We start from the raw sequence: 25,592 nt of genomic DNA, 5'->3' as shown, positions 1-25,592 counted from the left end.
GTAGCTATCACTAATTCGACTAAATAAAGATATATATAGCCACTAACCAAGAAACAACTTCATAAGATGACAGTCTGATAACATATTTATGGTATAGGATATGTTTTTTTAGAAAAATTTGCATTTTTCAGGTATAAATCACAGTTGTACATTGCAGCTGCAATCTGAAATAGCGTTGGAAGCAGCCGGAATAATTACAGAGACCGACGTCAATTACCAAAATACTCATCCTAAAACATTTCAGAAAAATACACAGCCTACAGCAATCGAAAGACACAGATCTTGTGAATCCAGACAATATTTCAGATTTTTTAAGTGTTTTACAGCGAAAACACAATATATCGTTATATTAGCATACCACATGAGCTAACATCACCCCAGCATTAAATCAAGGCAAAGGGGGCGATAACGTTATCGCCACCAAAATATATTAATTTTTTCACTAACCTTCTCAAAATTCTTCAGATGACAGTCCTGTAACATCATATTACACAATGCATATAGAGTTTGTTCGAAAATGTGCATATTTAGCCACAAAAATCGTGGTTATACAATGAGAAAAGTAGCTAAACTGGGCAGAAAATGTCGGGCGCCATCTTGGATAGTGACTTAGTCTAATCATTAAATAATCATAAACTTGACTAAAAAATACAGCGTGGACAGCATTTGAAAGACAAATTAGTTCTTAATGCAATCGCTGAATTACATATTTAAAATTAACCTTACTGCGCAATACAAGTTGCGCCAAAACGAAGCTACCCCAAAAAAAATGGCAGCTTATGCGTTTACCATTTTTCAACAGAACAACGATTTATCAGCATAAATAGTTACTATTAGCTGAGCTTCCATCAGAATCTTGGGCAATGTGTCCTTTCTCCGGTCTAATTGTCTTTTGGTCGAAAGATGTCCTCTTGCCAGAAAATCGCAATAAACTGATATAAACTGAAATAATTCGGTTCATAATAACAAGATTATGATGTCTTTAAAGCTTATATCGAATAAAAACATGACCGGAATTATCTAAGGAGCTAAAACCAGAGCTTCCACAACGATATGCAAAGCTCCTCTTCGCGCCCGAGCGCAGATCCAAAAGAATGGCCACCGTGATTCCAATCAATTTATAAACTTTGGGAATTACACAGAGACTCCATTTCAAGTCTCCCTATTCGCTGACACCCAGGGGAAGGCGTATGCAGTGCATCTCAACCAATAGAGGACAGGCAAATTAATACACAGATCTCAGAACAGCCAGTACAATTCTGAATTCTGACATACACATAGGAAAATCGCTCTAAGTCGAGTTCTGTTTCACCCACAGACATAATTCAAACGGTTTTAGAAACTAGAGAGTGTTTTCTATCCAATAGTAATAATAATATGCATATTGTACGAGCAGGAATTGAGTACGAGGCAGTTTAATTTGGAGACGAATCTGGACTATGTCGAAATGGCACCCCCCTAGTGGCAAGAAGTTTAAGAAGGAAAGAAATTCCACAAATTCACTTTTTACAAGGCACACCTGTTAATTGAAATGCATTCCAGGTGACTATCTCATGAAGCTGGTTGAGAGAATGCGAAGAGTGTGCAAAGCTGTCATCAAGGCAAAGGGTGGCTACTCTGAAGAATCTCAAATAACATATTTTGATTTGTTTAACACTTTTTTGGTTACTACATGATTCCATGTGTTATTTCATAGTTTTGATGGCTTCACTACTTTTCTACAATTTAGAACATAGTAAAAATAGAGAACAACCCTGAGTAGGTGTGTCCAAACTTTTGACATGTACTGTATATGTATATTTACACATTACACATTACTATTATATTCCCTCCGTGTTGTTAAGTGCTCAATTCAAGGCAAAGGGTGAGCAATTGTGGCACAAATATGTTCATGTAACTATTCATATGGCCCATGATAAGAGTGTCATTGACCGTGACATTAAAGCCTTCAGCTAACCACATACATAAAAGTTATTAAAATGCCTGAAAGTGTCCTATTTGACAAGCTGTTCTTCCTTTTTCATGGCATGAAGTTGTAAAAAGAAAAGAGAAAGCAACCTAACTTTAGCTAGTTATCAAGCTATTTTGCTCACCTGGTTGTTGAAGAGCAGTGGCAATGTCTGTCCAGCTCTTTTCTTTTTTCAATCCGTTTGTGATGAAGATTCATCGAACAGGCACTCGTGATTTTTCCAAAGTTCCCACTATCCTCCCTTCCATCTCATGTCGACATATACGGTTGAGCGTTTTTTTCTGTTGTTGATTTTATGCTATGCTAGCTAGCTTCCACCTCTTCCGCCTGGTTTTGTCACGAGCACTCATTAGCTATTGCTGATCACCATTCTCAAAACTTGTCATTGCACATACAGTGGGGCAAAAAAGTATTTAGTCAGCCACCAATTGTGCAAGTTCTCCCACTTAAAAAGATGAGAGAGGCCTGTAATTTTCATCATTGGTACACTTCAACTATGACAGACAAAATCAGAAAAAAAATCCAGAAAATCACATTGTAGGATTTTTTATGAATTTATTTGCAAATTATGGTGGAAAATAAGTATTTGGTCAATAACAAAAGTTTATCTCAATACTTTGTTATATACCCTTTGTTGGCAATGACAGAGGTCAAACATTTTCTGTAAGTCTTCACAAGGTTTTCACACACTGTTGCTGGTATTTTGGCCCATTCCTCCATGCAGATCTCCTCTAGAGCAGTGATGTTTTGGGGCTGTTGCTGGGCAACACGGACTTTCAACTCCCTCCAAAGATTTTCTATGGGGTTGAGATCTGGAGACTGGCTAGGCCACTCCAGGACCTTGAAATGCTTCTTACGAAGCCACTCCTTCGTTGCCCGGGCGGTGTGTTTGGGATCATTGTCATGCTGAAAGACCCAGCCACGTTTCATCTTCAATGCCCTTGCTGATGGAAGGAGGTTTTCACTCAAAATCTCACGATACATGGCCCCATTCATTCATTCCTTTACATGGATCAGTCGTCCTGGTCCCTTTGCAGAGAAACAGCCCCAAAGCATGATGTTTCCACCCCCATGCTTCACAGTAGGTATGGTGTTCTTTGGATGCAACTCAGCATTCTTTGTCCTCCAAACACGACGAGTTGAGTTTTTACCAAAAAAGTTATATTTTGGTTTCATCTGACCATATGACATTCTACCAATCTTCTTCTAGATCATCCAAATGCTCTCTAGCAAACTTCAGACGGGCCTGGACATGTACTGGCTTAAGCAGGGGGACATGTCTGGCACTGCAGGATTTGAGTCCCTGGCGGCGTAGTGTGTTACTGATGGTAGGCTTTGTTACTTTGGTCCCAGCTCTCTGCAGGTCAATCACTAGGTCCCCCTGTGTGGTTCTGGGATTTTTGCTCACCGTTCTTGTGATCATTTTGACCCCACGGGGTGAGATCTTGCGTGGAGCCCCAGATCGAGGGAGATTATCAGTGGTCTTGTATGTCTTCCATTTCCTAATAATTGTTCCCACAGTTGATTTCTTCAAACCAAGCTGCTTACCTATTGCAGATTCAGTCTTCCCAGCCTGGTGCAGGTCTCCAATTTTGTTTCTGGTGTCCTTTGACAGCTCTTTGGTCTTGGCCATAGTGGAGTTTGGAGTGTGACTGTTTGAGGTTGTGGACAGGTGTCTTTTATACTGATAACAAGTTCAAACAGGTGCCATTAATACAGGTAACGAGTGGAGGACAGAGGAGCCTCTTAAAGAAGAAGTTACAGGTCTGTGAGAGCCAGAAATCTTGCTTGTTTGTAGGTGACCAAATACTTATTTTCCATGATGAAAATTACAGGCCTCTCTCATCTTTTTAAGTGGGAGAACTTGCACAATTGGTGGCTGACAATACTTTTTTGCCCCACTGTATCCCACTACAAGAGCATCGCTGATTTCCTCCTCTTCGTCTGAAGAGGAGGTGTAGGGATCGGACCAAAACGCAGAGTGGAAAGTGTCCATGTTTTATTAAGAAATAAACTGAACACTACACGAAACAAAATAACAAAGAGAATCTACCCGAACAACAGTCCTGTGTGGCACGAACACTGACACGAAATACAAACACCCACAAACCACACGTGAAACCCCGGCTGCCTAAGTATGATTCTCAATCAGGGACAACGATTGACAGCTGCCTCTGATTGAGAATCATACCAGGCCGAACACAAAAAACCCAACATAGAAAACACACATAGACAACCCACCCCAACTCACGCCCTGACCATACTAACTAAATACAAAATAAGGGAAAATAAGGTCAGGAACGTGACAATCGCAGATTTGTGCCGATAAAATTAAACAAGTTTGAAAATATCCGGACCTCTGGGACTACTCAATTAACATATATATTTTTTTTTACATTTTATTGAAGACTTATTTTACCAGGTACATTGACTGAGAACAAATTCTAATTTACAGCAGCGACCTAGGGAATAGTTACAGGGGATGGGGGGGATGAATGAGCCAATTGACAGGATCGGGAGCCTTCAGGCCGGCTCACATTAAATGAGCGTTAGTGATGCGCCCAAGAAGGCAGATTGGTGTGAGAATGTTTTTAACTATACCTATATGGGGATATTTGTGCATATATCTGGAATTAGTGGACCAGCAGAATATTATATGGTACACAGCAAATTGTCCAGTTTTACCTAGCGTTGATTTTTCAGTGTAATATTTCTAGTGTTGATTCAAGAGTTAAATTAACTTAACACTCAGTGTTGGTGTTAACCAGAGTTGAGTGTGACCAATTTTTACTGTGTACACAAAAAAAAAAATGGTTCTTCCTCAGCTCTTAAGGTTTACTTGGAAAACTTCATTTGGCATCTGCGGTTCTTCAAAATTTCAAAGGTTCTTGAAATGTATGGAAGCCTGCCGATCTCCCCCTTTCATAGCACACAGCAAATGTGCCAGTGTTAACTACTGTTGATTTTTCAGTGTAACATTTCTAGTGTTGATTCAAGAGTTACATTAACACTCAGTAAAAGTACGCCAGTGTTGGTGTTAATTACCATAGTTGATCCAAAACCACCCATCTTTATCATATTTCCCGTCATGGTCTCTTGCAGGTTGATTTTCAGAATTGTTTGTTTCAATGTCTGTGCTTTTGCATGTACATTTATTGGTTGATTAATCTTATTCTACACAAGTATAAATTACATACATTTTTCTAAACTAATCCAATCTGTCAGTAGTTGGACTTATTGCACCTGTTACTGAGATGGTTCCAGTTTATATGATTTAGATAGTCACATTACTCAACCTATACTACCCAGCATTCATTGTGCTTGCAGGTTGCAGGAGATTAAAAGTTCTAACTGTTGGATATCCTCACTCTGCCTAGCCTGGCTGACATGACCCACATTTATCACAGCGCAGGGAGAGCTTTAACCACACTAGTCAGGGAAGGAGGCCATTTGTTAATGTAATATTTGCACAGAAATTGTGCGGTGGGTTTGATTGGTTCTCTCAAAAGTTGTTTTTTGCTTTTGCACATACATTGATTGATTAATTGATCTTATGCTACGCAAATATAAATAACTTTTTTGAAACTAATCCAATATAAAACTCAGATTTATTGCACTGGTTTCTGAAATGGTTGTTCCATTTTAGATGGTTTAGGTAGTCTCATAGCTTAGTTTTCCAAACCCGGCAGTCATTCTCAATGCAGTCATTCTCAATGCAGTCATTCTGCCCTCCAGGACACCTACAGCACCCGATGTCACAGAAAGGCCAAAAAGATAATCAAGTACAACAACCACCCAAGTGACTTCCTGTTCACCCCGCTATCATCCAAAAGGCGAGGTCAGTACAGGTGTATCAAAGCTGGGACCGAGAGACTGAAAAACAGCTTCTATCTGAAGGCCATCAGACTGTTAAACAGCCATCACCAACAGAGATGCTGCTGCCAACATATTGACTCAAATCACTGGCCACTTTAATAAATGGATTTAATAATGGTATCACAATTCATCACCATTTAAATAATGGCAATTTACTAATGTTAACAGATCCTGCATTAGTCATCTCATACGTATATACTGTATTTTATACCATCTATTGCATCTTGCCTATGCCGCACGGCCATCGCACATCGATATATTTATACAGTGGCTTGCGGAAGTATTCACCCCCTTGGCATTTTTCCTAGTTTGTTGCTTTACAACTTGGAATTAAAAAATATTTTTTTGGGGGTATGTATCATTTGATTTACACAACATGTCTACCACTTTGAAGATGCAAAATATTATTTATTGTGAAACAAACAAGAAATGAGACAAAAAAAACAACAGAAAACCTGAGCGTGCATAACTATTCACCCCCCCAAAGTCAACACTTTGTAGAGCCATCTTCTGCAGCATTTACAGCTGCAAGTCTCCTGGGGTATGTCTCTATAAGCTTGGCACATCTAACTACAGGGAATTTTGCCCATTCTTCAAGGCAAAACTGCTCCAACTCCTTCAAGTTGGATGGGTTCCGCTGGTGTACAGCAATCTTTAAGTCATACCACAGATTCTCAATTGGATTGAGGTCTGGGCTTTGACTAGGCCATTCCAAGACATTTAAATGTTTCCCCTTAAACCACTTGAGTGTTGCCTTCGCAGTATGCTTAGGGTCATTGTCCTGCTGGAAGGTGAACCTCCTTCCCAGTCTCAAATCTCTGGAAGACTGAAACAGGTTTCCCTCAAGAATTTCCCTGTATTTAGCGCCATCGATCATTCCTTCAATTCTGACCAGTTTCCCAGTCCCTGCCGATAAAAACATCCCCACAGCATGATGCTGCCACCACCATGCTTCCCTGTGGGGATGGTGTTCTCGGGGTGGTGAGAGTTGTTGGATTTGCGCCAGACATTTTCCTTGATGGCCAAAAAGCAACATTTTAGTCTCATCTGACCAGAGTACCTTGGGAAACGCAAGAGAATCAATAAGGATGAGACTGAATCTCTCCTTATGACCCTCCTGCGTCACCATGCCCAGGGGCGCAGTGACCTCCCTAATCAACCCGGACCCTAATGGTCGACTGTCTAGGGCGTGAACTGGGAAGGGCATATCCACTGGAATAATGGGGATCCCTAATCTATGGGAAAATTATCTGTCAATGAAATTCCCAGCTGCGCCTGAATCGACGAGCGCCTTATGCTGGGAATGCGGGGAAAACTCAGGAAAATAATGTTCAAAAACATGTGGGCAACAGAGAGCTCTGGGTGAGCATGGTGCCGGCTCACCTGGGGTGACGCGGTAGTGCCCTGCCTGCTGCCTCGACTCCCAGAGGAACCTCCCCAGCACCGACCGGCAGTGTGCCCTCTGCGGCCACAGATGGTGCATGAAACGGAACCTCCTCCGTTCTCCCTAAGCGCAGCACCTCCCAGCTCCATGAGCATCGGAGCAGTGGTGCTGGGGGATGGATCCGACAGACCCCGATCTGGACGTCCGCGGGTAGCCAGCAGGTTATCCAACCGAATGGACAGGTCCACCAGCTGATCGAAAGTGAGGGTGGTGTCCCTGCAGGCCAACTCCCGACGGACGTCCTCGTGCAAACTGCAATGATAGTGGTCGATCATGGCCCTGTCATTCCATCTCACGCCAGCGGCCAGGTTCCGGAAGTTCAGAGCGAACTCCTGGGCGCTCCCCGCCGCTCTCCCCGCCGCGGTGGGTGAAATCTTCGAAGTGGTCCAGCGCCACATCTCATGATTCTGTCAGGCGGTGGGTGTAGCTGGTGCATGACGTCAGGCGCAGGAGAGCAGAGATGAGTGAACAACGCACTTTACTACAGAAAACAGCACAAAGTAACAATACCAATGTGCGGACAATAACGGTTGCCACAAAACAAGGGTGAAAACAGCACCCGGAAAAAACCAGCCGGAAACGTACCGACCTTAACAATAAACAATCACACACAAAGACATGGGGGAAACAGACGGTTAAATACATGACAAGTAATTGGGAAATGAAAACCAGGTGTGTGGGAAACAAAGACAAAACCAATGGAAAATGAAAGTGGATCGGCGATGACTAGAAGACCAGCGACGTTGACCGCCGAGCATCGCCCAAACAAGGAGAGGAACCGACTTCGGAGGAAGTCGTGACAGGGTGGCTATTTGAGGAATCTCAAATATAAAATATACTTCGATTTGTTTAACACTTTTTTGGTTACTACATGATTCCATATGTGTTATTTCATGGGTTTGATGTCTTCACTATTATTATACAATGTAGAAAATAGTAAAAATAAGGAAAAATCCTTGAATGAGTAGGAATTTAAAAAAAAATTATTGGTAGTGAATCTAGTTTTTATTTCCTTTTTATTGAACCTTTATTTAACCAGTCAAGTCAGTTAAGAACAAATTCTTATTTACAATGAAAGCCTACCAAAAGGAAAAATGCTTCCTGCGGGGACGAGGGCTGGGATTAAAAATAAAAATACATGTTATAAAAATATAGGACAAAACAAACATCACAACAAGAGGGACAACACAACACTACATAAAGAGAGACCTTAGACAACAACATAGCATTGCAGCAACACATGACAACACAACATGGTAGCAACACAACATTACAACAACATGGTATCAACAAAACATGGCAGCAGCACAAAACAGGGTACAAACATTTTTAGGCACAGACAACAGCACAGAGGGCAAGAAGGTAGAGACAACAATACACACGAAAAGCAGCCACAACTGTCAGTAAGTGTCCATAATTGAGTCTTTGAATGAGGAGATTGAGATAAAACTGTCCAGTTTGAGTGTTTGTTGCAGCTCGTTCCAGTCGCTAGCTGCAGCGAACTGAAAAGACGAGCGACCCAGGGATGTGTGTGCTTTGGGGACCTTTAACAGAATGTGACTGGCAGAACGGGTGTTGTATGTGGAGGATGAGGGCTGCAGTAGATATCTCAGATAGGGGGAAGTGAGGCCTAAGAGGGTTTTATAAATAAGGATCAACCAGTGGGTCTTGCGACGGATATAGAGAGATGACAAGTTTACAGAGGAGTACAGAGTGCAGTGGTGTCCTATAAGGAGCATCGGTTGCAAATCTGATGGTAAAGAACATCTAGAACAGTGGTTCTCAACCTGGGTTCGATCGAACCCCTCAGTCTCAGGGGTTCGGCGGAGGTCAAGACACACATCCGACTCATATGATTCATGATGACACGCCCCGCTTGGCCATCATTGGCTGCAGGTGATCACGCTACATCGCTTGGCCTATCTGTGCTGGAGGGAATTTGGTGCGCTCAGTAGTCGACTTGTGACTGTTGTGATGGTACGTCTTGTGATTTCTTTCTTAATATTTTAATCCCTTCATACTTACTATGTCGAAGCAAAAAAAGAAAGTGGTCGGACGAATATGTACAATATGGATTCACATGTATAACGGAACGTGATGGGAGTCAGCGTCCTAACTGCATGATTTGCAATGCCAAGTTGAGCAATTCTAGTCTAGCACCGGCAAAACTAAGAGAACACTTCCTTAAGCTGCATGGAGATGGAAAATACAAGAACACAACGCTGCTGAATTCAAGGTGAAGAGAGCCAGATTCGATGAAAAGGCTACTCTGCCTGTTCTCGGCTTTGTACCCATCAACAAACCGATCCTCACAGCATCGTACGAAGTTGCTTACCTGATCGCAAAGCAGGGCAAACCACACACCATTGGTGAAACACTCATAAAACCAGCTGTGTTGAAGATGGCGAATATCAGTGTTAGTTTGGCAGCTGGGGTGAAAGAGCAGCGACTACGATAGAGGAAACCAAGGCTAGATTTATCTTTTGCCTGCAGCTTTGAATTGATATCTTCCGGCGCCGAAAAGAGATGGCCGCCTCGCTTCGCGTTCCTTGGAAAATATGCAGTATTTTGTTTTTTTATGTGTTATTTCTTACATCGGTACCCCAGGTAATCTTAGGTTTCATTACATACAGTCGGGAGGAACTACTGAATATACGATTAACGTCAACTCATCATCGTTCCTACCAGGAATATGACTTTCCCGAAACGGATCCAGTGTTTTGCCTTCCACCCAATACAATGGATCTGATCCCAGCCGGCGACCCTGTGCGACGCCGTAAAAGGGGCAAACGAGGCGGTCTCGAGGTCAGGCTTCGGAGACGGGCACATCGCGCTCCACTCCCTAGCATACTACTCGCCAATGTCCAGTCTCTTGACAATAAGGTTGATGAAATCCGAGCACGGGTAGCATTCCAGAGAGACATCAGGGATTGCAACGTGCTCTGCTTCACGGAAACATGGCTAACTCAAGAGACGCTAACGGAGTCGGTGCAGCCAGCTGGTTTCTTCATGCATCGCGCCGACAGAAACAAACATCTTTCTGGTAAGAAGAGGGTCGGGGGGGTATGCCTTATGATTAACGAGACGTGGTGTGATCATCATAACAACACACAGGAACTCAAGTCATTCTGTTCACCTGATCTAGAACTCCTCACAATCAAATGTCGACCGCATTATCTACCAAGGGAATTCTCTTCAATCATAATCACAGCCGTATATATTCTCCCCCAAGCAGACACATCGATGGCCCTGAACGAACTTTATCTGACTCTTTGTAAACTGGAAACCACACACCCTGAGGCTGCATTCATCGTAGCTGGGGATTTTAACAAGGCTAATCTAAAAACAAAACTCCCTAAATTCTATCAGCATATCGATTGTGCTACCAGGGCTGGAAAAACCCTAGATCATTGTTATACTAATTTCCGCAACGCATATAAGGCCCTCCCCCGCCCCCCTTTCGGAAAAGCTGACCACGACTCCATTTTGTTGATTCCAGCCTACAAACAGAAACTAAAACAACAAGCTCCCGCGCTCAGGTCTGTTCAACGCTGGTCCGACCAATCTGAATCCACGCTTCAAGACTGCTTCGATCACGCGGATTGGAATATGTTCCGCACTGCGTCCAACAACAATATTGACGAATATGCTGATTCGGTGAGCGAGTTCATTAGGAAGTGCATTGACGATGTCGTACCCACAGCAACGATTAAAACATTCCCAAACCAGAAACCGTGGATTGACGGCAGCATTCGCGTGAAACTGAAAGCGCGAACCACTGCTTTTAACCAGGGCAAGGTGACCGGAAGCATGACCGAATACAAACAGTGTAGCTATTCTCTCCGCAAGGCAATCAAACAGGCTAAGTCCCAGTACAGAGACAAAATCGAGTCGCAATTCAACAGCTCAGACACAAGAGGTATGTGGCAGGGTCTACAGTCAATCACGGATTACAAAAAGAAAACCAGCCCCGTCGCGGACCAGGATGTCTTGCTCCCAGACAGGCTAAACAACTTTTTTGCCCGCTTTGAGGACAATACAGTGCCACTGACACGGCCCCCTACCAAAACCTGAGGGCTCTCCTTCACTGCAGCCGAGGTGAGTAAAACATTTAAACGTGTTAACCCTCGCAAGGCTGCATGCCCAGACGGCATTCCCAGCCGCGTCCTCAGAGCATGCGCAGACCAGCTGGCTGGTGTGTTTACGGACATATTCAATCAATCCTTATCCCAGTCTGCTGTTCCCACATGCTTCAAGAGGGCCACCATTGTTCCTGTTCCCAAGAAAGCTAAGGTAACTGAGCTAAACGACTACCGCCCCGTAGCACTCACTTCCGTCATCATGAAGTGCTTTGAGAGACTAGTCAAGGACCATATCACCTCCACCCTACCGGACACCCTAGACCCACTCCAATTTGCTTACCGACCCAATAGGTCCACAGACGACGCAATCGCAACCACACTGCACACTGCCCTAACCCATCTGGACAAGAGGAATACCCATGTGAGAATGCTGTTCATCGATTACAGCTCAGCATTTAACACCATAGTACCCTCCAAACTCGTCATCAAGCTCGAGACCCTGGGTCTCGACCCCGCCCTGTGCAACTGGGTCCTGGACTTCCTGACGGGCCGCCCCCAGGTGGTGAGGGTAGGTAACAACATCTCCACCCCGCTGATCCTCAACACTGGGGCCCCACAAGGGTGCGTTCTGAGCCCTCTCCTGTACTCCCTGTTCACCCACGACTGCGTGGCCATGCACGCCTCCAACTCAATCATCAAGTTTGCGGATGACACTACAGTGGTAGGCTTGATTACCAACAACGACGAGACGGCCTACAGGGAGGAGGTGAGGGCCCTCGGAGTGTGGTGTCAGGAAAATAACCTCACACTCAACGTCAACAAAACAAAGGAGATGATTGTGGACTTCAGGAAACAGCAGAGGGAGCACCCCCCTATCCACATCGACGGGTCAGTAGTGGAGAAGGTGGAAAGTTTTAAGTTCCTCGGTGTACACATCACGGACAAACTGAATTGGTCCACCCACACAGACAGCGTTGTGAAGAAGGCGCAGCAGCGCCTCTTCAACCTCAGGAGGCTGAAGAAATTCGGCTTGTCACCAAAAGCACTCACAAACTTCTACAGATGCACAATCGAGAGCATCCTGTCGGGCTGTATCACCGCCTGGTACGGCAACTGCTCCGCCCACAACCGTAAGGCTCTCCAGAGGGTAGTGAGGTCTGCAGAATGCACCACCGGGGGCAAACTACCTGCCCTCCAGGACACCTACACCACCCGATGTCACAGGAAGGCCATAAAGATCATCAAGGACAACAACCACCCAAGCCACTGCCTGTTCACCCCGCTATCATCCAGAAGGCGAGGTCAGTACAGGTGCATCAAAGCAGGGACCGAGAGACTGAAAAACAGCTTCTATCTCAAGGCCATCAGACTGTTAAACAGCCACCACTAACATTTAGCGGCCGCTGCCAACATACTGACTCAACTCCAGCCACTTTAAAAATGGGAATTGATGGAAATTATGTAAAAATGTACCACTAGCCACTTTAAACAATGCCACTTAATATAATGTTTACATACCCTACATTACCCATCTCATATGTATATACTGTACTCTATATCATCTACTGCATCTTGCCATCTTTATGTAATACATGTACCACTAGCCACTTTAAACTATGCCACTTTATGTTTACATACCCTACAGTACTCATCTCATATGTATATACCGTACTCTATACCATCTACTGCATCTTGCCATGCCGTTCTGTACCACCACTCATTCATATATCTTTATGTACATATTCTTTATCCCTTTACACTTGTGTGTGTGTATAAGGTAGTAGTTGTGGAATTGTTAGGTTAGATTACTTGTTGGTTATTACTGCATTGTCGGAACTAGAAGCACAAGCATTTCGCTACACTCGCATTAACATCTGCTAACCATGTGTATGTGTCTAATAAAATTTGATTTGATTTGATTTGAATAAATTCATAATCTCTTTCTACAAATGTACATAACTTTCTACAAGCTTACGAATCTCTTGGTAACGTGACAATAGTGACACAATCCAGACCATGCGTAGATAAAAAATATGAAAGTGTGTTTTTGATTGCCAGCAGAATATTCATAGTTGTAAATGGACTTAAATTGATAATTTGGAAAATAAATTATGCTTACAGATCTTATTGATGTCAAGTTACACGTTTGTGACTGTTATAAAAAATGTCACACCATGACACAAGCTTGCGAAATTAAATTACACATTTGCAAATCAAACTTGCAACCACAAATCTCAATGTGACCACGAAATTCTAAAGAAACTCACAGGGTTCTTTCATTATTATTATCCCGTATTAGTACAGGGTTGCTGTTTGTGATCTATAAATGTGACGTGAGGCTTTAAAGTGTGTGCGTGTGTGTGTGGCGGTTACTGCTGTTCAAGATTAGGGAGGAAGAGAATATTTTTTTAACATGGCCTTATTTCTATCACAGCATATTTGATGAATGTCATTCATATTTCATTCACCCAGCTCAATGCAACATCGATCGGTTTAGGTTACTAAATAATAGTTGAATTTGCCCTATACCCATGATGAGTTTGCTACAACCTAGAACCTAGAGTCGATTGACGCGCCCGTGTGTCACACGTGGTGTCATTTGAATGCGGAATAGCTCTGTGTTTGTTTATGCTAGAGATTTACTGTGCATTGCAGTGGGTGCATATCAATCCCCTCTTCTGCCCATATTCCATAACATAGGGCTTGCGAAAGTGGTGTTTTTAACAAATGAGAAGATCCGGACAAGAAATAGTCTGAAAAAATCCAAACTGTTTGAGCTAGCAACTCACATCATCAAAGGAGTCTCTCACAAACACGACATCCACAAGCTTTAGGGAAGTTGTCTGAACTTTCAGAAGGCCACGTCCTAATTTCGAAGACATCTTCTTATAAAACCAACTGTCCTGGCAGAACCGTTTGAGCTACCAACATCGACAGGTAAGACACAAACATTCAGCACAATTGTTTTGCTCTATGCAAGCTTCAGGGGAGATGCTGGAATGTAAAAATGGCTAAAAGTGAATAGGGTGTAAAAAGTGCCATAACCAAAGTGACTAAAAGGGTGTAAAAAATTATATAGGACAGACACTAGATATAGGACAGACACTTCAAACACATATTGTTTATGATAGATTTTTTGACTGTTTTGACGTTTATTCATTATTTTATAAAAAGAATATAGAGAGATTTTTTTTATTTCCTAAAATTCTAAATCAAACAACGAAATTATCCATAGTATGACCATCTTAAAACAATTGCATACGTTAGCTTAGTAAATATTGAGAACCAATGGCTTAGACAGATTGGAGTAGTCAAGGTGACACAGTAGCACATTCAATACCGCCTTGCACACTCTTGCCTGCATCTAGCTGATCTGGGGTGTAATCATTAGTCCAAACAGTTGCAAAACGAGAGTTTCTATTGGAAGAATTCAGGTAGATCTCCCTCCGTTTCGTTCCGATTGCTTCCGATTAAGAATCAGTGGAATGAATACAACACTGATCACCCATACAAACAGTTCACCGTCATAGCAGCCACACACAGCATCATTACGTTGCTCCTTGTATAATTCCTTCTCGCATCTACGCACTCTCCTGCTCTCACCTTTTCCTTTTTGCTTGTGGACTTCAGTGCACAACACAACAGCTGTCTGTGAACAGGCGCAAAAACCACTCCAAGCTAAACATTCATACCATAACCGCTAACCGCTACACAGCCTGCATCGTTATCACCATATTAACGTTATAGAGACTCAGAGCTACAAAATGGTATATCATTCACAGCATTTGAGGAACAATGGGAAAGTAATTCTGCTTTGAAATTTGATCAACCTGTAAACTCACTTTTGCCTGTTTTGGTATCCAGTGAAGAGCTCTTCTTTGTCTACACCTATTTAACATCGTTCACACCCTCTTAAACTTTAGCACCACCCATCTCATTTTGCTCTTGGAGCGCACACTTGATGCTCTGACCGATGATTTGTTTACCTCTGGATAACATGAAAACAGCCTAACCAGCAGTGCTGGCAACAATTTCATTACGCTTTTTTGCAGACGTTTACTGCCACCGGCCATATTCAACGGGTGGTGTACACACGTCACGTAACATTAGCTAATGAGCCAGCCAGCTAGTTAAACAAAAATGAACAAAGTTGCCAACAATGCCTAATGTTAGGATCTAACTAGAAAAGCAAACAGCTCTGGGAAATGAATAATAATACCCTCTAGCAAGCCAGCCAGCTAATGTTAGCTAGCTAGCTAAAAGTACACTTTAGCTTAAGACATACAGCTAGCTAGCTAGCTAGATAAACAATGAACCAAGTTAGTAAACAACTTTTAAGATCACACACGTAACGTTAGTTAACGAGCCAGCCAGCTAACGTTAGCTAGTTAAACAACAATGAACAAAGTGCCAACGATTCCACAGTGCTGGGAGCTAACCAACCAGGTTCAATTTTAGGCTCGAACTAGAAAAGCAAACGGCTCTGCGAAACAAGTAATGTCAGCTAGGGAGCCAGCCAGATAATGTTAGCTAGCTAGTTAACAGTACATTTTAGCTTGAAATGAAACCACTTTCTGTCAAAATTAGAAACGTGTAATATCTGAAAATGTAGCTGGCTAACGCAAGACTATCTTACCTGTATACATCATCATTCGTGATGGATGTGTCTCAATGTCAGGATTGCCTTACCAAGTTTGCAGGTGTTTCCTCCATCTCTTTAGCTATCATACTCTAATTCCACTGATTTCAAAACGTAATCGTCCAGAAAGTGGAGCGCAACACTTATGCAGCTCCACTACACAATATATTTAAAAAAAGCTGCGTTCAACAGGACTACCAACACAGACTAATGAGTTCAAATAGACAGCAGCCTTCTATATGACAGACCAATCCGCATGTCCAGCCCACTCATTGTCTCAGCCAATCATTGCTAGTGGGAAGGTCTCTTTTTCTGTGGCTTAACCAACAAGGCTTATAATTTAACAATTTATTCTTATTTACAGATTTTTTTGATTTTTTAAATTATTTTATTTACCTTTTTTTAACTAGGCAAGTTATTTAAGAAAAAATTCTTATTTACAATAATGGCCTAGGAACATTGGTTTAACTGCCTTGTTCAGAGGCAGAGGGACAGATTTTTACCTTGTCAGCTCAGGGATTCGATCCAGCAACCTGTCGGTTACTGGCCCCCCAGTGCTCTAACCACTAGGCTAACACAATAACAATAACAATATCGAGGCTATATACAGGGGGCACCGGTACCAAGTCAGTGTGCAGGGGTACAGACTAGTTGAGGTAATCTGTACATGTAGGTGGGGGCGAAGTGACTATGCATAGGTAACAAACAAACAGTGAGTTGCAACAGTGTACAAGAAGGGGGGGTGTCAATGTAAATTGTCCGGTGGCGATTTTTATGAATTGTTCAGCAGTCTAATGGCTTGGGGGTAGAAGCTGTTGAGGTCTAATGGCTTGGGGGTAGAAGATGTTGAGGCGCTCCGGTACCGCTTGCAATGCGGTAGCAGAAAAATCAGTCTATAACTTGGGTGACTAGAGTCTGACAATTTGATGGGCTTTCCTCTGACAGTGCCTATTATATAGGTCCTGGATGGCAGGAAGCTTGGCCCCAGTGATGCACTGGGACATTCGCACTACACTCTGTAGCGTCTTACGGTCAGATGGCGATTAGTTGCCATAACAGGTGTTGATGCACCTGGTCAGGATGCTCTCAATGGTGCAGCTGTAGAACCTTTTGAGGATCTGGGGGCTCATGACAAATATTTTCAGTCTCCTAAGGGGGAAAAGGTTTTGTCGTGCCCTCTTTACGACTGTCTTGGTATGTTTGGACCATGATATTTCGTTGGTGATGTGGACACCAAGGATCTTCAAAGTCTCGAACCCGCTATACTTCAGCCCAGTAGATGTAAATGGGGGACTGTTCGGCCCGCCTTTTCATGTAGTCCACGATCAGCTCCTTTGTCTTGCTCACATTGAGGGAGAGGTTGTTGTCCTGGCACCATACTGCCAGTTCTCTGACCTCCTCCCTTTAGGCCGTCTCATCGTTGTCTGTGATCAGGCCTACAACTGTTGTGTCGTCAGCAAACTTAATGATGGTGTTGGAGACGTGTTTGGCCATGCAGTCGTGGGTGAACAGGGAAAACAGGAGGGGACTAAGTACACACCCCTGAAGGGCCCCAGCGTTAAGGATCAGCGTTGCAGACATATTTTTGCCTACTCTTACCATCTGGCGGCGGCCTGTAAGGAAGTCCAGGATCCAGATGCAGAGGGAGGTGTTTAGTCCCAGAGTCCTTAGCTTAGTGATGTGCTTCGTGGGCACTATGGTGTTGAATGCTGAGCTGAACAGCATTCTCACATACAGTGGGGAGAACAAGTATTTGATACACTGCCGATTTTGCAGGTTTTCCTACTTACAAAGCATGTAGAGGTCTGTAATTTTTATCATAGGTACACTTCAACTGTGAGAGACGGAATCTAAAACAAAAATCCAGAAAATCACATTGTATGATTTTTAAATAATTAATTTGCATTTTATTGCATGACATAAGTATTTGATCACCTACCAACCAGTAAGAATTCCGGCTCTCACAGACCTGTTAGTTTTTCTTTAAGAAGCCCTCCTGTTCTCCACTCATTACCTGTATTAACTGCACCTGTTTGAACTCGTTACCTGTATAAAAGACACCTGTCCACACACTCAATCAAACAGATTCCAACCTCTCCACAATGGCCAAGACCAGAGAGCTGTGTAAGGACATCAGGGATAAAATTGTAGACCTGCACAAGGCTGGGATGGGCTACAGGACAATAGGCAAGCAGCTTGGTGAGAAGGAAACAACTGTTGGCGCAATTATTAGAAAATGGAAGAAGTTCAAGATGACGGTCAATCACCCTCGGTCTGGGGCTCCATGCAAGATTTCACCTCGTGGGGCATCAATGATCATGAGGAAGGTGAGGGATCAGCCCAGAACTACACGGCAGGACCTGGTCAATGACCTGAAGAGAGCTGGGACCACAGTCTCAAAGAAAACCATTAGTAACACACTACGCCGTCATGGATTAAAATCCTGCAGCGCACGCAAGGTCCCCCTGCTTAAGCCAGTGCATGTCCAGGCCTGTCTGAAGTTTGCCAATGACCATCTGGATGATCCAGAGGAGGAATGGGAGAAGGTCATGTGGTCTGATGAGACAAAAATAGAGCTTTTTGGTCTAACTCCACTCGCCGTGTTTGGAGGAAGAAGAAGGATGAGTACAACCCCAAGAACACCATCCCAACCGTGAAGCATGGAGGTGGAAACATCATTCTTTGGGGATGCTTTTCTGCAAAGGGGACAGGACGACTGCACCGTATTGAGGGGAGGATGGATGGGGCCATGTATCGCGAGATCTTGGCCAACAACCTCCTTCCCTCAGTAAGAGCATTGAAGATGGGTCATGGCTGGGTCTTCCAGCATGACAACGACACGAAGTACACAGCCATGGCAACTAAGGAGTGGCTCCGTAAGAAGCATCTCAAGGTCCTGGAGTGGCCTAGCCAGTCTCCAGACCTGAACCCAATAGAAAATCTTTGGAGGGAGCTGAAACTCCGTATTGCCCAGCGACAGCCCCGAAACCTGAAGGATCTGGAGAAGATCTGTAGGGAGGAGTGGGCCAAAATCCCTGCTGCAGTGTGTGCAAACCTAGTCAAGAACTACAGGAAACGTATGATCTCTGTAATTGCAAACAAAGGTTTCTGTACCAAATATTAAGTTCTGCTTTTCTGATGTATCAAATACTTATGTCATGCAATAAAATGCAAATTAATTACTTAAAAATCATACAATGTGATTTTCTGGATTTTTGTTTTAGATTCCGTCTCTCATAGTTGAAGTGTACCTATGATAAAAATTACAGACCTCTACATGCTTTGTAAGTAGGAAAACCTAAAAAATCGGCAGTGTATCAAATACTTGTTCTCCCCACTGTAGGTGTTCCTTTTGTCCAGGTAAGAAAGGGCGGTGTGGAGTGCGATTGAGATTGCGTCATCTGTGGATCTGTTGGTGCGGTATGCAAATTGGAGTGGGGCTAGGGTGTCCGGGAGGATGCTGTTGATGTGAGCCATGACCAGCCTTTCAAAGCACTTTGTGGCTACCGACATGAGTGCCACTGGGTGGTAATCATTTAGGCAGGTTACCTTGGCTTCCATGGGCACAAGGAATACGGTGGTCTGTTTGAAACATGTAGGTATTGCAGACTCGGTCAGGGAGAGGTTGAAAATGTCAGTGAAGACACTTGACAGTTGGTCCACGCAGGCTTTGAGTACACGTCCTGGTAATCCGCCTTGCCCAGCGGCTTTGTGCATGTTGACCAGTTTCAAGGTTTTGTTCACATCGGCTACCGAGAGTGTTATCACACAGTCATCCAGAACAGCTGGTGCTCTCGTGCATGCTTCAGTGTTGCTTGCCTCGAAGAGAGCATAAAAGGCATTTAGCTTGTCAGCTTGCTTCTGGGTTTCCCTTTGTAGTCCGTAATAGTTTTCAAGCTCTGCCACATCCGACGAGCGCCGGAGCTGGTGTAGTAGGATTCAATCTTAATCCTGTATTGACGCTTTGCTTGTTTGATGGTTCGTCTGAGAGCGGGATTTCTTCCGGATTAGTCTCCCGCTCCTTGATAGCGGCAGCTCTAGCCTTTAGCTCGATGCAGATGTTGACTGTAATCCATGGCTTCTGGTTGGGATATGTACGTACAGTCACTGTGGGGACGACTTCATCGATGCACTTATTGATGAAGCCGATGACTGAGGTGTTGTATTCCTCAATGCCATTGGTTGAATCCCGGGAACATATTCCAGTCTGTGCAAGCAAAACAGTCCTGTAGTGTAGCATCAGGGTGGCAGGTAGCCTAGCATACACGTTTGTTATTAAGGCATATGAAAGTTGACATGTTCGAGAAGACATTTCTGCCAAAAAACGCATTTTGATATAAAAAATATCAGTTCTAACGGCTCTCCTGTGAAGTCGTGACTTGTGACATACGCCTAGTTTCCTGAGTCGGGTCACAAATTGTCTGCATTAGCTAAGTGAAAGGTACATTAACGAGAAAAAAATGACTAAATATACACGCTGCTTCTCTTTCATTTTTGAAGAAACTATTGTCTTTCTCTCTCTTTGAGTCAACTACTGACAACACTTTATGCATTGTAGTGCTATATAGCTGTAGCTTATGCGTTCACTGCTTGATTCATTCTCTGATCCTTTGATTGGATGGACAAGATGTTAGTTCATACTGTATGAGCTCTGATAGGTTGGAGGAAGTCCTCCGGAAGTCATAATTACTGAGTAAGTCTATGGAAGGGGGTGAGAATCCTAGGTTTTATATTGAAGTTAATGTACCCAGAGGAGAACAGAAAATATCTGTCCTCCAGCTACACCGTGGTGCTACCTTAGAGGATGATGTTGAGGCTACTGTCATGACGTTGGCCTGGGAGTAGGTTTATGACAGTCATAAATACCTCTTCCCCCCTTTTTCCTCTCTTTACCCTACTGATGTGACATTTGAAAATCCTTTGGTTAACATAGAGATTTTGGGAACATCAGAAGGTGGGGGGAAATGAACTATATTCTGGTAATCCGACCAATTGAACATATGCGGTGACATTCTGAGACATCTCATCAATAATAGAAGGACATAAACTCTACAATGGAAAGTCTGCACATTGTAGTTATCAGATTCACATGGAATTGTTGTTAAATTTAAATGTTTGAATATAAAATTATTGGTGAAGAGATTAAATGTAATTTTAGCTTCCAAATGAGAGATTTGGGTTTTCATAAAGTTAGGGCTCTGCTCAATCAGTGGCCCGCCCCTGTGAAGAGACATGGGTTATAAAACTTTTCAAACACACCCTTCTCGCTCCACTATATAAAGCCTTGACGAAAATATAACCTCCTGTTCCGAGGATGTGAGGACGACGGTCCATACGTTAAAAGGACTAACATGTCAACTACAGAACTAAGCCAACCTCAGCGTGAGCTTTGGTTGCGAATGGTATGAACTTTGAACTCTTATTCACTACAGAAGTGACACCTCCTAGCCGTTGAGTTAGCAACAGCAGCTGCAAACGTTGGCTAGGAAAGAACAGACAGAGTATCCCATCTACCAAACAAACTACAAAAATCTCTGAAACTGGAAACACTTATCTCCCTCACTAGCTTTAAGCACCAGCTGTCAGAGCAGCTCATAGATTACTGCACCTGTACATAGCCCATCTATAATTTAGCCCAAACAACTACCTCTTTACCTACTGTATTCATTTATTTATTTTTGCTCCTTTGCACCCCATTATCTCTATCTCTACTTTGCACTTTCTTCCACTGCAAACCAACCATTCCAGTGTTTTTTTACTTGCTATATTGTATTTACTTCGCCACCATGGCCTTTTTATATTTTTTATTTATTTTTATATATATTTTGTTTGCCTTCACCTCCCTTATCTCACCTCACTTGCTCACATTGTATATAGACTTATTTTTCACTGTATTATTGACTGTATGTTTGTTTTACTCCATGTGTAACTATGTGTTGTTGTATGTATCGAACTGCTTTGCTTTATCTTGGCCAGGTCGCAATTGTAAATGAGAACGTGTTCTCAATTTGCCTACCTGGTTAAATAAAGGTGAAATAAAAAATAAAAATAAATAAATACCACACAACGACATTACTACAACCTATTCAATTTACCACCAGACATTCTTCAATTTACCACCAGACATTCTTCAAAGGACAAAGGACTCGGTTGGGCAACACGGCCTTCCATCTACCACCAACCTACCGAAGCGCAGCACAGAGTAAATATTTATTGCTTTTTCCTTTTCCAAATGGGGAGTAATTTAGAACGCATAAGATACTGTATTTACGATAGCATGGCTTCTCCCTTGGTTCCTCAAGTCTTCCCGCTCTTTCACTCAAACCCAGCCCCCTTTTCTTTTGTGTAACCAGCTGTCATATCTGTTCCGCCCGCTAGGGACGTTTTCCTTTATGATGTAATTTGTAATCAAGGTATGATTCATTCTGTGTATATGTAATTCTGTGTGATTAGTTAGGTATTTAGTAAATAAATAATTAAACCCAATTTTGTATTGCTGATTCAACTTGTTAGCCAGGGTTCGTGAAGATAAACAAGAATTTACAACTTTCAGATGAGACTGAAATAAGGTGACGATTAATACTGACTGCTATTAATGTAAAATATTACGAGGTCTTTAAGAGTTTATTCGGAAGATAACAGCTCTATAAATATTATTTCGTGGTGCCCCGAATTTCTAGTTAATTACATTTACATGATTAACTCAATCAGGTAATATTAATTATGGAGAAAGGATTTTATAGAATAGCATGTCATATCACTTAATCCGGCATAGCCAAAGACACGACACTACTGTAGACTTTCATTGCAAAAACAAATGTTTCAATCAGTTATTTGGTGACGTTAATATATTTAGTTTTATATAAAAATACTAACTAAAATTTTAATTTTTTTAAATATAAAAAAAAAATGAAATTCACTGGGTAGGATGATTCTCCCCTTCCTTCTCTGAGGAGCCTCCACTGGCGTGAGTGTGTGTTACCTGTGCCCATGTGATGCTGCCAGGCTATATGAGTTCATGTCCCCCAGTTGGGCAGATGAGATGCCATTTCTGTACATGGTCCCAGTCATGGGATCTGCCCCTCTCTCCAACAATAGACTGACCAGATCAAAGTTCCCTGAGGAGAAAAAGCAACGTTATGAACTCAAATTAACCAACTCATGTTAAAACAAAGAATGATTATGTGTATAAGCTTACCAACATAATTTTACCCATCTGCAATGACTGCTTACCCCAAACGTTTTACATGAACTAAATCAATACAACAACAAAAAATGTATTGGTCACTTACAAATATTTAGCAGATGTTATTGTGAGTGGAGTTAAATACTTGTGTCCCTAGCTAACAGTGCAGTAATATCTAGCAATACACACACATATAAAAGTAAAAGAATGGAAAAAATAAATATTACGACGAGCAAAGTTGGAGTCCGTCATGCATGTATGTATGTGATGTGTGTATATACAGTTGAATTCGGAAGTTTACATACACCTTAGCCAAATACATTTAAACTCAGTTTTTCACAATTCCTGACATTTAATCCTATTAAAAATTCCCTGTCTTAGGTCAGTTAGGATCACCACTTTAAATTAAGAATGTGAAATGTCAGAATAATAGTAGAGAGAATGATTTATTTCAGCTTTCATTCTTTTCATCACATTCCCAGTGGGTCAGAAGGTTACGTACACTCAATTAGTATTTGGTAGCATTGCCTTTAAATTTTTTTAAACTTGGGTCAAACATTTCGGGTAGCCTTCCACAAGCTTCCCACTATACGTTAGGTTAATTTTGGCCCATTCCTCCTGCCAGAGCTGGTGTAACTGAGTCAGGTTTGTAGGCCTCCTTGCTCGCACACACTTTTTCAGTTCTGCCCACAAAAATTCTATAGGCTTGAGGTCAGGGCTTTGTGATGGCCACTCCGATACCTTGATTTTGTTGACCTTAAGCCAGTTTGCCACAACTTTTGAAATATGCTTGGGGTCATTGTCCATTTGGAAGACCCACAATATTTACCTTCCTGACTGATGTATTGAGATGTTGCTTCAATATATCCACATCATTTTCCTACCTCATGATGCCATATATTTTGTGAAATGCACCAGTCCATCCTGCAGCAAAGTACCCCCACAAAATGATGCTGCCACCCTTGTGCTTCAAGGTTGGGATGGTGTCTTTGGCTTGCAAGCCTCCCCCTTTTCCCTCCAAACATAACAATGGTCATTATGGCCAAACAGTTCTATTTTTGTTTCATCAGACCAGAGGACATTTCTCCAAAAAGTACGATCTTTGTCCCCATGTGCAGTTGCAAACCGTAGTCTGGCTTTTTTTACGGCGGTTTTGGAGCAGTGGCTTCTTCCTTGCTTAGCGGCCTTTCAGGTTATGGCGATATAGGACTCGTTTTACTGTGGATATAGACACTTTTGTACCTGTTTTCTCCAGCATCTTCACAAGTTCCTTTGCTGTTGTTCTGGGATTGATTTTAACTTTTCGTAACCAAAGTACGTTCATCTCTAGGAGACAGAAGGCGTCTCCTTCCTGAGTGGTAATGACGGCTACATGGTCCCATGGTGTTTATACTTGCGTACTTTTGTTTGTACAGATAAACGTGGTACCTTCAGGCATTTGGAAATTGCTCCCGTGGATGAACCAGACAGAGGTCTACAATTTGTTTTCTGAGGTCTTGGCTGATTTCTTCTGATTTCCCCATGATGCCAAGCAAAGAGGCACTGAGTTTGAAGGTAGGCCTTGAAATACTTCGACAGGTACACCTCCATTTGACTCAAATGATGTTAATTAGCCTATCGGAAGCTTCTAAAGCCAAGACATCATTTTTTGGAATTTTCCAAGCTGTCAACTTAGTGTATGTAGACTTCTGACCCACTGGAATTGTGATACAGTGAGTTATAAATGAAATAATCTGTCTGTAAACAATTGTTGGAAAAATTACTTGTGTCATGCACATGTAGATGTCCTAACCGACTTGCCAAAACTATAGTTTGTTAACCTTTCTCGCCCCGGGGTTCCGCTAGCGGAACACCCACAACATTCCGCTGCCTTCGCAGAGCGCGAAATTCAAAAAATACTTTTTTGAAATATTTAACTTACACACATTAACAAGTCCAATACAGCAAATGAAAGATAAACATCTTGTGAATCCAGCCAACATGTCCGATTTTTTAAATGTTTTACAGCGAAAACACAATATATATTTATGTTAGCTCACCACAATAGCCAAACACACAACGCTATTTATCCACCGCATAGGTAGCTTTCAAAAAACCGACAAAATATAGATATAATTAGTCACTAACCAAGAAACTTCATCAGATGACAGTCTTATAACATGTTACACAACACATTTATGTTTTGTTCGAAAAATTTGCATATTTGAGGTATAAATCATAGTTTTACATTGCAGCTACAATCACAAATAGCACCGAAGAATTACTACAGAGAGCAACGTGAAATACATAAATACTCATCATAAAACATTTATGAAAAAATACATGGTGTACAGCAAATGAAAAATAAACATCTTGTGAATCCAGCCAATATTTCCGATTTTTTAAGTGTTTTACAG

General features: G+C 42.4%; 1 protein-coding gene and 1 long non-coding RNA gene across 5 annotated transcripts in view; one reads left to right on the top strand and one right to left on the bottom strand.

Moving 5' to 3' along the window:
- Positions 1-25,592, top strand: part of LOC139534105 (uncharacterized) — a 982,995-nt gene that overhangs the window by 803,021 nt on the left and 154,382 nt on the right. The window lies entirely within an intron of this gene.
- Positions 1-25,592, bottom strand: part of LOC139534095 (ankyrin repeat and BTB/POZ domain-containing protein 3-A-like) — a 188,030-nt gene that overhangs the window by 23,942 nt on the left and 138,496 nt on the right. For all 4 annotated transcript variants that reach the window (XM_071332848.1, XM_071332846.1, XM_071332847.1 and 1 more), the window contains one exon: positions 22,993-23,128. In XM_071332848.1, the coding sequence (XP_071188949.1) occupies positions 22,993-23,128 (136 nt within the window). The remainder of the gene's footprint in view (positions 1-22,992; positions 23,129-25,592) is intronic.

Source organism: Salvelinus alpinus, chromosome 11 (genome assembly GCF_045679555.1).
Source record: "Salvelinus alpinus chromosome 11, SLU_Salpinus.1, whole genome shotgun sequence".
Classification (NCBI taxonomy): Eukaryota; Metazoa; Chordata; class Actinopteri; order Salmoniformes; family Salmonidae; genus Salvelinus; species Salvelinus alpinus.
The sequence above is the reverse complement of the archived record's forward strand: the minus strand, read 5'-3'. Positions and strand labels throughout refer to the sequence as shown.